The following is a 15,592-nucleotide window of genomic DNA, read 5'->3' as shown; positions in this document are numbered from 1 at the left end:
ACAGTGTACATCGGGTTCGTGTCGTATCTGCGGTCACCGACACCATACTTATCTACACCACGAACAAACCCAGGTAGACTCACGGTCGTCGAGCGGTCGATCTTCGAGCGGTCGATTGTCGAGCGATTGATCGGCAAGCGGTTGGTCGCCGAGCAGTCGGTCGTCGGACAGTCGCTCCTGGAGCGGTTGGTCGTCGGGCAGTCGCTCACCGAGCGGTCGGTCGTCGGGCAGTCGTTCATCACACAAGCGAGCCTCCACTGGGCAATCACCATCTAGATCATCGAAGTCGCGGTCGTCCCACAAGTCGAGGCGTACATCCGACACTTCACGGAAACATACATCTTCGGCTCCAAGAGGTACGAAAGAGCATGCCTCGTATGAGTCACGCTCATCCCGGATCAAGAACACCACCCCAACCTCCTCGTCCAAGTCCCAACCGGGGCAAAACTGACTGTCTAAGACTACGACAGCAAGGGGGATCGGACTAACAAACACATCTCCCCACACCCCTCTGCATCATGATCTGTTGGCCACAGCACAGATCAAGGTTTTGAACAAACAGGCACAACCAATCCGAGCCTGAGCCTTACTCGACACTGGGTCGAGCATGAACTTCATGACCGACAAGCTCGCGAATTCCCTTGGTATAAAGCAAAGGAGATGTGCGATCCAGATCGGAGCCCCCGACAATTTGAGCACCACGGCAAAACGATACACCACGGCTACAACCACGTCGACGGACGGCAAGTATAAGAAAACATTGAGATTTCTTGTTATCCCGGCCATATCGACCTTCATACCAAGCGAGCCCCTCGACCCCTCGAGTCTGGGATTACCCAGAAATATCCAATTAGCCGATCCACAATTCCATTGCCCAGCCCCGATCGATGTCTTACTTAGTACCGGATCAACATTTGCGTCGCTGTGCATCGGGCAGGTCAATCTGGCGCAACCAGGCGAACCTGAACTACGTCTACAAAAAACACGGTTCGGCTGGGTAATCGGGGGGAGTCCAACGTCCCAAACCGCGATAAATACGTTCCACGCAACCACCACGGCTCTGCAAGAGGACCTCGCGCGGTTTTGGGAGATTGACGAGGGACCGGCCACTACTCATCTTTCGGAATCTGAACGACTATGTGAAGAACATTTCTGAAACCATGTCCGACGAACCAAGGAAGGCAGATACATCGTTGCATTACGATTCAACGAAAAGCTTTCCTCACTAGGGTCATCGAAGGCGGCTGCAATGAGCAGGCTCGCATCTCTTCATCGTCGATTCCAACGCGACAAACAATATGAAACCGCGTATACTGCTGTAATTCAAGAATATTTAGACTTGGGTCACATGACGAAGATCAACACGGATCACGCCACCGACCACGGATATTATTTACCACATCACGGCGTGATCAAGGAGTCGAGCGACACCACCAAGCTCCGGGTTGTGTTCGACGGCTCAGCATCAAGTACCACGGGAGTGTCTCTAAACGACGCCCTTCATACAGGTCCGAAATTACGAGAAGACCTGAGAAACATCCTATTGAGATTCCGGTCATTTCAATATGTCCTTACCGGCGACATCGAGAAAATGTACCGTCAATTCATCCTACGTCCAGAAGATCGTCCTTATCAAAAGATTCTGTGGCGTGCCGACAGCGGAGAGATCGAAACTTACCGACTCAACACCGTAACGTTCGGTCTATCCGCAGCCCCGTATCTGGCCATCCGATGTCTCAAACAGTTGGCAGAAGACGAGGGACCTCGATTTCCGAGAGCAGCGCAGATCCTACGGCGAGACTTCTATGTCGACGATGCGTTGACCGGAGCCGATACGAAGGACGAAGCCTTATCAGTCAGGAATGATCTCACGAAATTACTCAAGCTAGCCAGTCTAAATATCCGCAAATGGGCATCAAACGATCGGGATCTGCTACGAGGGCTATCTGAGGAAGGCACCAACCAGAAACTACATCTCGGTGAGTCATCCACGTTAAAAACACTCGACGTCTTTTGGGATTCAGCCGACGATTCCATTCTATATTCGGTCAAGACGATCAGTGGCACTTCCCGAGTCACAAAGCGATCAATCAGTTCAGTCATCGCACAAATCTATGATCCACTAGGATTGCTCGCGCCGGTAATCGTTCGAGTAAAAATGATTTTGCAACAAGTCTGGACACTGAAGGTAGATTGGGACGAATCCCTTCCGACAGACGTACACACAGAATGGATCAAATACCACACACAATTGCCGTTGTTAAATGCGGTAAGGTTCCCTCGGAAGACCATCATAGAATCCGCAACGAAAATTGAGCTACACGGATTCTGTGACGCTAGCGAAAGGGCATATGGGGCGTGCGTCTACGTGCGGACGACGGACCGAAAGAACAATATTTGGACTCGACTCCTCACGGCGCGGTCGAAGGTAGCGCCGCTCAAATCGCTTTCCATACCACGTCTCGAATTAAGCTCGAATTAACTTATTTTGACGTTCTTGATTTCGTCAATACGACAGGCCCTGACGACCAAGATATCGCGGATAGTATACTGGACTGACTCCACCATCGTGCTCCATTGGATCAGGTCTTCGCCGCACACCTTGAAAACATTTGTGACGAATCGAGTCGCTGAGATACAGACCAAGACCAATATCTCCGACTGGCGTCATGAGCCTACCGACGATAATCCAGCGGATCTCATCTCCCGAGGCCAGACGCCCAAGGAATTCCTATGTCCGTCCATTTGGAAAAACGGGCCAAGGTGGCTCCTGCAAAGCGAAAACTATTGGCCGGTCTGGAGCCCGGCACCGGTAGAAGACCTCCCGGAGCAAAGAAAGACGATCTGTCTGAAGACGAATATTAACGACAACACACTCCTCCATCGTTACTCGTCTTGGCCAAGACTAATAAGAATCGTCGCCTGGAGTCTTCGATGGAGACATAGGCAGCACCGATCTGCCCATCTCACCACAGACGAACTAACTGCAGCGCACAACAGACTAATAAAAATAATACAATCCAATCATTTCGCGCCTGAAATTCGGACCCTCCAGAAAAATCGAAGCGAGGACGTTGGAGGGAAACTACAGCCATTAAACCCCTTCCTCGACGAAGATGGGATACTCCGGGTAGGAGGACGACTAACCAACTCCGCCATACCCTTCAGCCAAAAACACCCGATCATCCTGTCGAAATCCCCAGTGACAGAGCTAATTATAGAGCAAGAGCACCGGAACAATCATCACACAGGGACACAAGCTACACTATACGCGGTGAGACTGCGCTATTGGCCGATCGACGGCCGTAGCCAGGTATGGCGCACTCTCAGAAGGTGCGTCCGCTGCTGCACAGCCAACCCTCCACCAGTGGAATACTTGATGGGTGATTTGCCAGAGGCGCGTATTACCGAATCGCGGCCGTTCACAAACGTCGGAATCGACTACTGCGGCCCATTTTACATCAAGGAGAGGAGGGACCGCAACCGACGTAAAATCAAGACGTACGCCGCCATATTCGTTTGTCTGGCGACAAAAGCGGTCCACATAGAGTTAGTCAGCGACCTAACCACCGACGCCTTCTTGGCCGCGCTACGCCGTTTCATCTCGCGGCGAGGATACTGCGCAACGATCCTCACCGACAACGGCACCAATTTCGTCGGGGCTAACCGGGAGCTGCAACAGGTTTTAGCCTGTAAGAATCCGGCACTATCTTCTAGCCCGTCTGCACAAGGGTGATAAGGTGTCTATGAAGATTTCCTCCACGTAAAAAAAAAAAATGCTTTTGTAGTATGAAAGAAAACACGTTTAACACATATATAAATAGTTAGGTGAGATTATTTTCAATCAAAAATGAATTTTTTATCAACATCCAAACGTATTATGTTGTATATCAGTTGTCTAAATAACAAGAAAGGATTAATATATCCTTTTAAACTTTGCACGCTGCACAAAAAAACAGAACACATTTACTCGCAACATATTCTAATAGAGTTTCATTCGCTTGAAAAGAAACAAAAGATTTTGTCGACATTTCTTAAACATGATCGAAATTTGAGGCGGATTCAATATTTGAAAATTTTTGAAAACCAGTTAGAAGTCAAATTTTCAGAATTAAAAGACAGCCGTGTGTTTATAATTTCCAACATCAGAAAATATTGATTTTTTAATGCGAAAGATATTTCATTTAGATATGTTAAACCTTACACATTAAAACTGTAAAGGAGCAACTCGATTACAAAAATAGTTTCTGAATTCCATTTTCATGAAATGAGCAATTCACGTAAATTATATGATACTTCACTGAAAAAAACTCCTAACTTCAACGTTAAAAAATGATCGATTTGATATGCAATGACCCTTATTGGAAAACAGAAGCATGTTTCAGTTATGCAAATGGGTGAGCCATACATCAGACACTACCATCTGATACTTATACTGTCTTTTCTATCGTTACTTAGTATTTTATCTGGCACTTCGAGACTGAAAAAACTGAGGTTTTACATTTTCTTCCTGTGATTATTGCTGTTCTTTATTCGATTTAATTAAGTCAGCTTTTCGTAACAGCCTATACCTACAATTATAACTAAGTATACAGATAGACAATACATAGATAATAGCAATAGATAATGAAAAATAAATAATAAATAAATAGATAATAATGTATTAATTAATTAAATCCTTCAGATAGAACATATTAATTTTATAAAAGGAGCGAAATAGGGCATTTTTATCTAGAAACGACTTGAAATCATGTTATTGAGATATGTATAATTTTATGTGCTAGACTAGGTTAGCTGTGTAGTAGCGATGCATGTATGTGAATATCAGTGTGTGGAAGATTGTTCGTGCGCGGCGTCTCGAAAACAAAGGAATGTAAACTGTTGAGTTAACAGTCTGGTATGGAAGAAAGTGCTGAGACGCATGCAGGTGTGTATCGATGAATATTTTTTAATCGTTTATCAAATAAACATATAACTATTCTGATATTAATTCCAAGTGTTAATTTAGTGTTCCTATATCATTATTTCGGCTATTAAGATCCAAAATTCTCAACACATATTTAATTAATATTTTTCAATATACGTACAACTTATACGTAAACACAAACATAGTAAGGAAAAAATAAAGAATAGAAGTAAAAGTTAGAAAAATTTGTTAAGAAATTGGTGGTTTCGTAACAACATGTATACGTGGTTTTGCAATAAAATGTCCTATCTATACTTAAAGGTAGAACTATCTAACTTAAGATACTTTGTAATAGAACATTATAAATTGGTAAAGACACCTAAAAACAATTAGAATAAATAAATCAGGCTGTTTCTATGTCCCTACATAGGCTGTTTCTATATGCTACATAGGATTTTCTGATTTTGTTTAAAAGGTAAAAAATATGAAGAACTTTGAATATTTTTACCAGTAGCCAAAAATAACAATTATTCGCAAAATTCTTACGAGAGAAGTTATTTAAAAAAAAGTACACTCTCCTTGGCAATAAAAAAACCTACTAAATTATAAAAGATGTTTTGAAACATTTATGTGATTAAAAAATATTAATTTTCGTGTGTTCTGATTACAAATAATCATTATAAATGAACATTTTTACGGTTACCGATAACCACTATCAACGATAAATATTGTTTTAATATTGTTGTAAATATTGTTTTTGGTTATCCATAACCATCTTGAGGTGGTGTGTCGTGATAGGTGCGTAAGGAATACTCAGATGTTTTCACGAACAATAGTTTATTAAGAACGAATTAACAGTCAGAGTCAACAAATAACAATTAACAGATACGATTAACAAATAACTGGTAACAATTAACAAGTAACAATAGACACCAAGAGATCATTCGACGCGTTGCTATGCAATAGTACTGAGGAGGTATACATTTAACGGCGTAAGACAGACTGACTGCCCTTTTGTTCCGGATCGAACGGATTCGTCCCTTCGTTGCGCATCGATATCCCCCACTAGCGTGGGCTGGCACGTGTATGCTCTTTCGAGAATTCGGCGGAAAGAGCGTGAAGATATCGATGGTACATTGGGCACGTCGGTGTTGCGCTTCGACGGCGTCGCGCTTTGTATCCAGAGCCGTTGGAAAGTTCCGTGGCCCGTGCCGCCACAATCTTAAAGTTCGTTTTTCTTTCTTCCATAGAGAGAATCCAAGAATGCGCTGTGTGAAACTACCTGGAGCCTTTTCCAACGCACCCCGAATCGCGTTAGTCATGACCAATGTAAGAAAGCAAGAGGGTTGCAGTTAGGGTCTAAGAAAAATCGGAAATCACTGAGATTAATACGGAAATGGATGGAGTTAAAAAGATAAGAAAATCAGAAATTGTCCCAAGGATACGTCTGTTAGTTTCTAATTGTGGGTACTTTCCCAACTGTTTCGCGAAAGGTGTTACGTCGTGCGACATTCTACCTAGACCAGGCCACACACCGCTGACAGGATGGCAACCAGATGTCTGCACGCCTTCACTGCGTACCTTCAATAGTCTTAAGAGCCGATCATAAATCTTAGGAATTTCTAAGGTCCTTCAGACCGAACCAAACATCTGCACTAAGTCACTGTCTAAAGGATATTGTTTATTACGGAAAGATAGGAGAAGTTCGTTTTTCTCATGTACGATATTTCACACTAGCAACATTCTCTCCGGGGCGGTTAACACCCTTCCTCCACCACACAAATCCAGAAAATTAACCAATTACCAGAGAAGTCCTTCCCTCACTCTCCCAACAAGAACTTGGTCTTAACAAATCAGCTTTTCTCGCATAATTAGACCCACCCATCGCAAGTGTTCTCCGCTGCATCATCGTTACAGAAAGTCAGTCTTTATACATTTTTTGAACCTTCAACATCTAGGCGTGCGTCGCGTACAACACCTTGTTACTCTAGCTATCAATCGAATTTAATTGTATATTTCTAGTCAAGAAGTTGTTGGAATAAACATTAATTATATCCGTTAATTCAGTGTAAAGTCAATTCAACCACCCGTATTATCGCAACCGAAATCATTTCGTGACGTCGATTATCCAATCGTAACGGGAATTTACGACTTCCGTTGACGTGCTTTCTCGCGATCGCGTCTCCCCGCGAATGGTCGGAACAAAAGGTAATGTTGGTAGTAACTGCTAGTAATAAATGGATATTCGTGAGATTACATAAATTAGGTAATAATGGTTGTAAGTTGAGTTTATAATATTTACTGATCATTTTGAAGCATTTGCGGAACATTTTAGAGCACTGGGTAGTAAAATTTAATCATAATACAGATCTGCAGAAAATTATGTTGAATTTCTGAAAAATGGTATCTAAATATGTAGATCTGAAGAAAATTATGGGAATTTGTGAAGGATACCTAGTATAAATTTATCGCACAGAATATGGTGTAATTAATAGTGCAATTGGTAAACGGATGTAATTAGATGATGTTGATTGTAAAGATTTTGTAAGTGTCACTGAATATTTTGCAGGAGAGAGCATAATGATAAGAATCAAGAGCTATGTGTAGGTAATGCAATTTGTACTTGCACTGACATGGAAAAAGGAATAGACAATATAAGATAATATTTTTTCGTTTGAGGCTTCATTTTCCAAGACAATTAGGTTTGAACTTTATACTTTATGTGAAGTATAACACATTTTGTTTAACTAATTAATTTTCCTTTTTTATTTACATAATATTAAAAATGATTATCTCTTTTTCCAATGGGTTAATTTTAGGTTGGACTATATAAAAATGCGGCCGCCTACTCTAAAATGAAATGTAATCGTAACATAAATTGCATTAACACTTTCGCTTCGGCAGTCCAGTCCGCCTAAGTGCTCTCCCTGTACGGAGGCGCGCGCCACACATGCGTACAGTGGCGTGATTGCTGTATAAATGTCTTCCTAAGTCTTAAATAACAACTGTGCTGAATAAAACAATAATAAAACAATCTTTGCACCAATATGGTAAGTATAATTTACATGTTTAATATGAAAAGGCTTACAAAATTGCAGGTAATATATTACATATTTACATGACTTTACGATAAAATGTTTAATATAACTAATTATGAAAAGTAAGAAACTTTAACTTCAACTTAATTTTAACTTTTAAGAAGCGATTAATCCAATATATCGATAAAATAAACAGAAAATGTTCTGCCGGTAACGAAAAAATATATTATTGACTACAGATGGCACTGGTGTAACTGGTGTATGATTGATATATGGGGTGCTGATCGTCGTGTGATATCAATTACTTTCCAATCCAATCAGAGATAAGATCTCGACCCCCGACTTTCGAACACCAAAGGGCTGCGACGCATGTTAGTTCCCATCAGAGAAAACACACATTATTGACTACAGATGGCACTGGTGTATGACTGATATATGCGGTACCGATCTTCGTGTGACATTAATCACATTTCAACCTACATCAGTGATAAGACATGGACCGCCAACCTTCGGACTCCTTTGGACACATCACCACCATATCATCATAGCATACACCAAGGCTGTGACGCAGCTTAGTCCACATCAGAGATAGTATATCGACCCCCGACCTTCGAACACTTTTCCACATCATAACCTACACCTAGTCCCTCAACATCCTAAAACCAAAACGTATATAAACCGAGATTTCACCCAGCTCGGGCAGTTGTTCCTGTTCTAGTTGCTGTTCTCATACAACCCCTTTTCTCCGGTTCAGTGTTATTCTTGTAAGTGTTAAAAATTATAATAAAGTTTTATAAAGGAAAATTAGTAGTTGGGTTACAACTCAGCCTTCTTACTACAATCCAAGCTTCAACTTTACGTGACATTTCGGCGATCCTGCCAGGATAGTGAAAATTGTTTGTTCGGAAACCAAAAGACGTTCATCATCTACGGAAGATAGAATTATTTGGGACTATGGTCATCCGCGACAACGAAGTAACTATCAACGAAACCGGAAGAAACACTCATAAAGCATAAAGCATCTACGGACGCTAAATCCCAGGATTGTGAAACATCGCTTCGTCTGAAAAACAAGGACATCCATACCTACGGGAAGGACTAACTTGGACTACGGTCATCCTCGGCGGCGAATTCTTAATCCACGAAACCAGAAGGCCTTTGGAACTGGAAGCATCTACGGAAGCTAACAAATCAAGGTAAACGCTGGATTCATTTTTACTTATAGAGGCAGACTATCTAGCTTTGAACAAGACTCGGACAAAGAGTTAGAAACATTTAAAACGATGTCGAAAAATAAAGCATGCACTGATAGTGACGAACAAAGTATTGAAATGATAAACCAACTACGAGAAGAAATCGCGCAAATGCAAAGGCGCATGGACCTTTCAATCCAACAAGCAAAAGAAGAGGGTCAACTCCTCGATAAAGAAATCGAATTGCTACGAAAAACAATTGCCGAAATCAAGTTAGGAAGACAGGAGACTATTAAAGAAGCGACTAGTTGGAGTTATCAGGGTAGTTTAGTTTCTAATAAGTTGAACAAAAGCTTGGAGAAAAAAGACGTTACTGTAGAAAATGAAGAGATGGTTTTGAAGGAATTTTCAAAAGAATTTCAGTCTAATGTAGACAATTCATATGAAAAGAAAGTATCAATTGACACCGCTTCGCAGGATTATATTTTTATTAAAACAGACTTAATGTTTGATGTCAATAGCTCGACCGAATACTAGAAAGAGTCTTTGAAACGAAGGAAAGAAAATATTGCAACATTGTATAGTGATTTGTCACAATCTTCGTCACAAGATACTCAAAATTTACAAGAATGGTTTGATAAAAAAAAGTAAAGATTTAGGAGAAGCAGGGAAAGATCATAACAAGAAGGATAATATTTCAATAAGAAATATTTGGACGACGATGCAAATAAAGAAAACAAAGGTGCTAATGTTGCACAGAGAGGAGCGAAACATAGAGGCAGACCTAGGAGATCGGGTAAAGTTGAAGTTAAAAAAAATGAAAATACGAGGAAAATTTTATAAAATGAAAAGAGTGGATTAGAAGAACAAAGAAAAGTCAAAGAAAAAACAAAAGAAGAAACTGCAGAGACAGAAGTCAATTCAAAAAGTATATTAAATAATAAGTGCGATTTACTTGATGCCGAAAGAGCTATTGAAATTAATTACTGTTCAAAATATTAAATTTGCTGAAGATAGAAACCACACTCAAAATGATATGGAAGATGTAGTAGAAGATTCACAAGAATTACCTAATAAAAGTAAGTTATCAAGAATAAGAATTGCACTTAACAGAATTGAAGATACGAAAACTATTTTACAGAATAAAAAGAATTCATTAGAAGGAGAAAAAGAAGTAGGGGAAAAGAAGAAAATATACAGACGGAAATTACTTCAAAAAGTATATATCAGATGATAAATGAGATTTGCTTTATGAAAAAAAACCTACTCAGCACAAGGACGTGCAGCTCATATGTTAGAGTTAGTGACAAAACAAACAAGAATGGAAGGTGAAGACTATGTAATAAATTTAGATGAAGAACATACGGTTAAAAGAGTAAAATCTAAAGATACGGCCAATGATATGCTGCTGAAAAAAAAAGAAAAGAAAGAAAAAAAAGAAAAAAAGAAAGAGGTTGATAAAATAACAGCAACATGTAGCAGCAGGCGAGAGAAAATAAGCCAAATTTCAAAAAAAGAAACGATGCTCAAGAACTCGAAATTTCTCGAGTGGATATGCTAAACAACAAATTTAATGAACAGTTGAAAGAACGTGAAACAGCAATAGGAGACTTAAATTAAATGTTAAAGCATCAATCGGAAATTCATAAAGTTACCTTAAATGAAGCAAGTTTAAACATAGGAGAACTCTCTGATAAAAATTAATGTTTTAAAGAAAAGGATAGCCAGATACCGAAACGTAATGAATTACTCGAAGAAAAACAGCATAAATGGAGAAGTTCAGACAAAACGAATGCAGAAAAACTTAAAGAAGAAAAATCCCGTCAAGAAACAGCTGAAGACGAAGTAAAAAAGCTTTACAAATATAACGAGCAACTTCTAAAAGTTTATCAAGAAATTCATAAAAAAGAAATATGCTGAGGTTGTTCATCATAATCACAGGCAAAGAATTAAACATGTACCTCAACTGAAAGATAAAATCAATCCACTCGAACAGGATTTATATGCGAAGAACACAAGAACACAATATATAGAACAACAGCACAAGATGATAGAAAAATTGAGAGCAGAAGGAAAACGTGTGCATAGTAAAGGAAAAAAGAACACATAATGTATCTCCACCAGGGGCGCATGATCCAAAATTAGATAGTAAAATAAAAGATTTTGTTACTGAAGAGTTAGAGAGATTTCATGACAACAAAAGCATTGCCTGTGCAGAGTGCAGTGTATCAATGTGCACTAAAAATGCAAGCAATGTGACGATTACTTTTAGAACATCACAAGCACCACGAAAACACAATTAAGACAAAAACAAGATCAAGTTCAAAAGTGAAGTCACGTGAGCTTATTATTGCTAACGACCAAAAATTGAATTACGATCCCGAGCATCAACTCGCTGATCTTCAAGTAGAATGTTCCAACAAAGAGAGGACAACAAAAGAGTTACATAAAAAAAACAGAAGTAAAGGAGTAACACCGAAAGGACATAGAAATAATGGCTAAATTGCAACAAGAAATTTTATATGGTTATGACGGGAAGCACCAAACCGAAGTGAAGCGTCTTCGTTCTCAGCTTTTGGAAGTTTCAGAGAAGAAAGAACGCGAAATTAAAGCAAGAAAAGGCTATAAAAGGCGATCTTAGAAATCGTATCGTGGATTTCTCGAAAAGAATAGCAGCGCTTGAATCTGAATTGGTAGATAAAAAAAACACACACACACACAAACGTGAAAAGAGTTCAATCTTTTGGAATACAAATTGAAGAACTAACAATAAAATTAGAATAAATAACATAAGTCACTAATATGAAGTTGACTTGCTGGAACAAGAAAGGCCAAACTTAATTCATGTGTTAGTAATTTAATGGAGGAACGTGATAAGCTGGAGCTAAAGTTGCAAAAGAGACAAAATGTAGTTCTTGAACCACAAGGACAAATAATCTGCCCTTCAATGAAAACTAGACGAACTAAAGGGTGAATATGAAAAAGTTGTTGAAAATGTTTCGGTAAAAGTGGGTGATCTTGGATATAAATATGAAGAAGAAACTAATGAATTGAAATTGGATTTTGAAACAGAAGAAAAATGATCCTTGTCAATGAAAATGAATTTGAAATATTGCGTAGGGTAGAAATTGAAGGTAAAGTAAAAGATATGGAAGATAAAAGATATGTTAATAATCGCTTACGCGAGGCGAACCAAGAATTAGAAGATTTACATAGAAAACACATTCATATTTGAAAATTGAAAAAGAAAAAAGAAAAACATCAGGAAGAATTAGGTGCTATAATAAAACTTCATGATGAAGAAAAATATAAACTGATACAGCATTGGTGTTCTGTAGAATGTCAAATTGCCATAAAGGCTTACATTGATGGAAAAGTGCAGTAAATATTTAAATAGACAATTCATGACTTCTTAAGTAATTGTAACAATCTTGATGTTTTGCTATGGAACAACTAGATGAAGTGCACGGTGACATTAATAAAGTAGAATCATCGATAAAAGTAGATGTATCTTCTTCATTAATATCAGAATCAACGACTGATATTATAAAGAATGTGAAGGATATACCAGAAAATCAAGAAAATAAGTCACATGAATGTACAGATAATATAATTCAAGATGTTTTAGTAGTAAATAAATGTGATGTAACAGATTTAAATAAAAAATTTTAAAAATAAGAAAAGTAGTGAGACAGAGAGCATAAAGAACGCTGCGATTAATGAAGTAGAACAAGAAATAATTAATAAGGACCCACAAATTGATGATCAATGTAAAAAAAAAGATGAGAAATTTCAAGAAGAGCAAGCAGAGAATACAACTGAGATTGGAAATCATTCAAGATATGCAGGTGACACATCTTTAGATAAAGGAAGTACAAACAATGTTGGAATATTTAATACAAATGAGGGTGAACAAACCATTGAGAAACACAACGTTTGTACAATGTTAAATATAGATACAGTTAGCTTGATACTAATACTCAGTGTCAAGCATTAATTAAAACACTTGGTGAGACTTTTGATGGTAAAGACCAAACATTGCATGTCACGGATACAGACACAGATTTGTCTAAAATAGTTGATAGTAGTTCAGAAGTAATGGTACTGACTGTAGAAACTATTAATGATATGAATGAAAGTACAGAAGAAAATATTGTTTTAACTGTACATAAAAAGGATGCTGTTGTAAATTCCAATGAAGAAAAAAAAATGTTTCTGCAGAACAAAAAGAAATGAAGAATACTGAAATTTAAATGAAGAATTTAATTTGATAGATTATGCACGAGAAAGTGATGGAACAATTATAGAAGTAATCTCAACAGAAATTGTGGCTCAAGAAGTTTCTGAAAATTGTAGCCAGAAAGACAATTATGACGTATTAAATCATACAAAGACAAGAAACAATTCTATAACTCCTATTACCTCAGGAGTGATTATTAGTGATCTAGAAACTGCAGATGATATTGATATTAAAGAAAAGAACAACAAGAAACAACAAATGGAAATGGCAAGATTGATCTTTTGATAGTTCACATAAAATTAATGTAGAAAAGAAAATTATTCATAATAAAATTGTGACGGATGAAAAGAGAGTTGTGCGTTTCGTCCCGGGACTACCGGTGGACTCGTTAGTAAGGCTATGCCCGGTAGTCCCTGCCTTAGACGTAGAGGGAGTCTCGCTAGGTGCGGTATTTGTATCAATCGCTCGTATATTCGACCGTTAGCGAGTTAGACAAACTCGTTGTTGTCGTAGCCCTCTAGTGTTGGCGGTTGGTACCAGCGGATCGCCCGGGAGGTGTTGCGCCGCGTTGATGCCTCGACATGTCGACGTCCTATTGATACCGATCCGCCACAAAATTATCGTACTTATACATGTTGCTAATACAGAAGGAAGGAATAAATCTATAAGTGAAGCAGATAAAGTGCGTATAACTAACAAAAGAAGTGTAATTCAGGACATCTTTGATGATTGGGGTGTTGAAAATGCAGAAGATGATAGTCAGTCGGTATCTCAAGCTTCAGATACTGTGGAAATTGAATTGAAAAGTTTACTAAATGACACAAAAACACGAACTATAGAGGAAAGCACAGTTGTACTGGTTGAAGAAGAAATTACATGCATGGAAAAAGAACCAGTTGTGGATGCTGAAAAGGCTGTAGAAGTTGCTAAACAAAACAAAGCAATGCAAGTATCAAAGGAACAAATGGATAACAATCAAACTATAACGAAACAACAAGATAGTATAAAATCATTACTCAAAGACTGCTAACTCATTCTATATCACAGGCTGTTTCTATATCACAGTCTACAAAAGATTCAACACATGATACTGCGGCATTTAGTCAAACTTCGCAAATTATCCCTATTAATCGTGGTCGAAATTTAACCAGCCAACCTTCACAGGTTGAAATAGCAAAAGCATAATATACCACGACGAAGAAGAACAAGTACAAGTCGAGCCAGTCAGAGTCCAATTCCATCGCTCCATACTAAAGAAACACTAAGGTTTTGGAGGACCAAAATCAATCTAAAGAAGCGGGTATGTGACATCAATCACTTATCAACCTACATCAAAGATAAGATCTCAACCCCCGACTTTCGGACGCCAAGGCTGCGACGTATCTTAGTCCCCATCAGAAACAGGATACCCACACCGAACTGCTCAACATCCTCAAACCAAAACGTATATAAACCGAGACTTCACCCAGCTCTTGTACCCAGTTCTTGTACAACACCCCTTTTTCGGTTCAGCGTTATTCTATTATTGTAAGTGCCAAAATTATAATAAAGTTCGATAAAAGAAAATTAATAGGTGGGTTACGACTCAGCTTTCTCTTCTCTTACAACCCAAGTATCAATTTTACGTGACATTTTGGCGGCTCGTGCCAGGATCCATTCGCTTCAGTGTAAACGAAATCACGATTTCGGCATACGTGCATCATTGAAGATTGAGGGATCAGCGGACCTCTGCATAGATCAGCTCACTTTGCGTGAAAACGACTTCTACGGAAAGCGGACTACAGTCATTACCAAAACTGAAACTGGTCACGAAAAGAAGAATACTCAGGTAAAGAACTGGATTCTTTTAAACACTATCGTACTCGTCGCAACAGCTTCATTAGTTCAGACTCCAACGACAGTATAATAACCACTATGAGCAAAAAATCAGAAGACACATCTTCTGTTAGCTCTATGGCTACTGGTATGGATCCAAATATTCGGGCCATACTAGACGCTATGCAAAAACAGAACGAAAGAAACGAACTAGCTTTTAATAACTTGCATAAATCAATACAAGACGAAAGTCGACAAGGCATTAGAGAAATCGAAATTTTAGATAGGAATTACGCTGAACTACGATTAGGAATTCAGTCAATCGCTACATCTGAATTCAACTCAATTATAACCGAAGACGCTAGTGCCAGCACTATTCAACCACCTGTTCTTAAAAAGA

The 15,592-nt window shown here is 38.8% G+C and overlaps 1 protein-coding gene across 1 annotated transcript; it reads left to right on the top strand.

The window, feature by feature from the left end:
- Positions 1-607: 607 nt before the first annotated feature.
- LOC117215221 lies at positions 608-9,674 on the top strand. The gene is made up of 4 exons (XM_033461620.1): positions 608-1,139; positions 1,230-2,269; positions 2,519-3,732; positions 9,170-9,674. The coding sequence occupies exons 1-4, from the start codon at positions 608-610 to the stop codon at positions 9,672-9,674; spliced, it is 3,291 nt and encodes a 1,096-aa protein (XP_033317511.1).
- The last annotated feature ends 5,918 nt before the right edge of the window (positions 9,675-15,592 follow it).

This window comes from Bombus bifarius, unplaced genomic scaffold (assembly GCF_011952205.1).
Source record: "Bombus bifarius isolate JDL3187 unplaced genomic scaffold, Bbif_JDL3187 scf7180000009451, whole genome shotgun sequence".
Lineage (NCBI taxonomy): Eukaryota > Metazoa > Arthropoda > Insecta > Hymenoptera > Apidae > Bombus > Bombus bifarius.
This window is presented reverse-complemented; position numbering and strand designations above follow the sequence as displayed.

Bases quoted from the DNA above. Each gene is read 5' to 3' on its own strand.
- LOC117215221 (XM_033461620.1), top strand. From the start codon at position 608: ATGAACTTCATGACCGACAAGCTCGCGAATTCCCTTGGTATAAAGCAA. The intron at 1,140-1,229 runs GTGAAGAACATT...TTTCCTCACTAG, and splicing joins TTCGGAATCTGAACGACTAT to GGTCATCGAAGGCGGCTGCA. The intron at 3,733-9,169 runs GTGATAAGGTGT...TTTTACTTATAG, and splicing joins TCTAGCCCGTCTGCACAAGG to AGGCAGACTATCTAGCTTTG.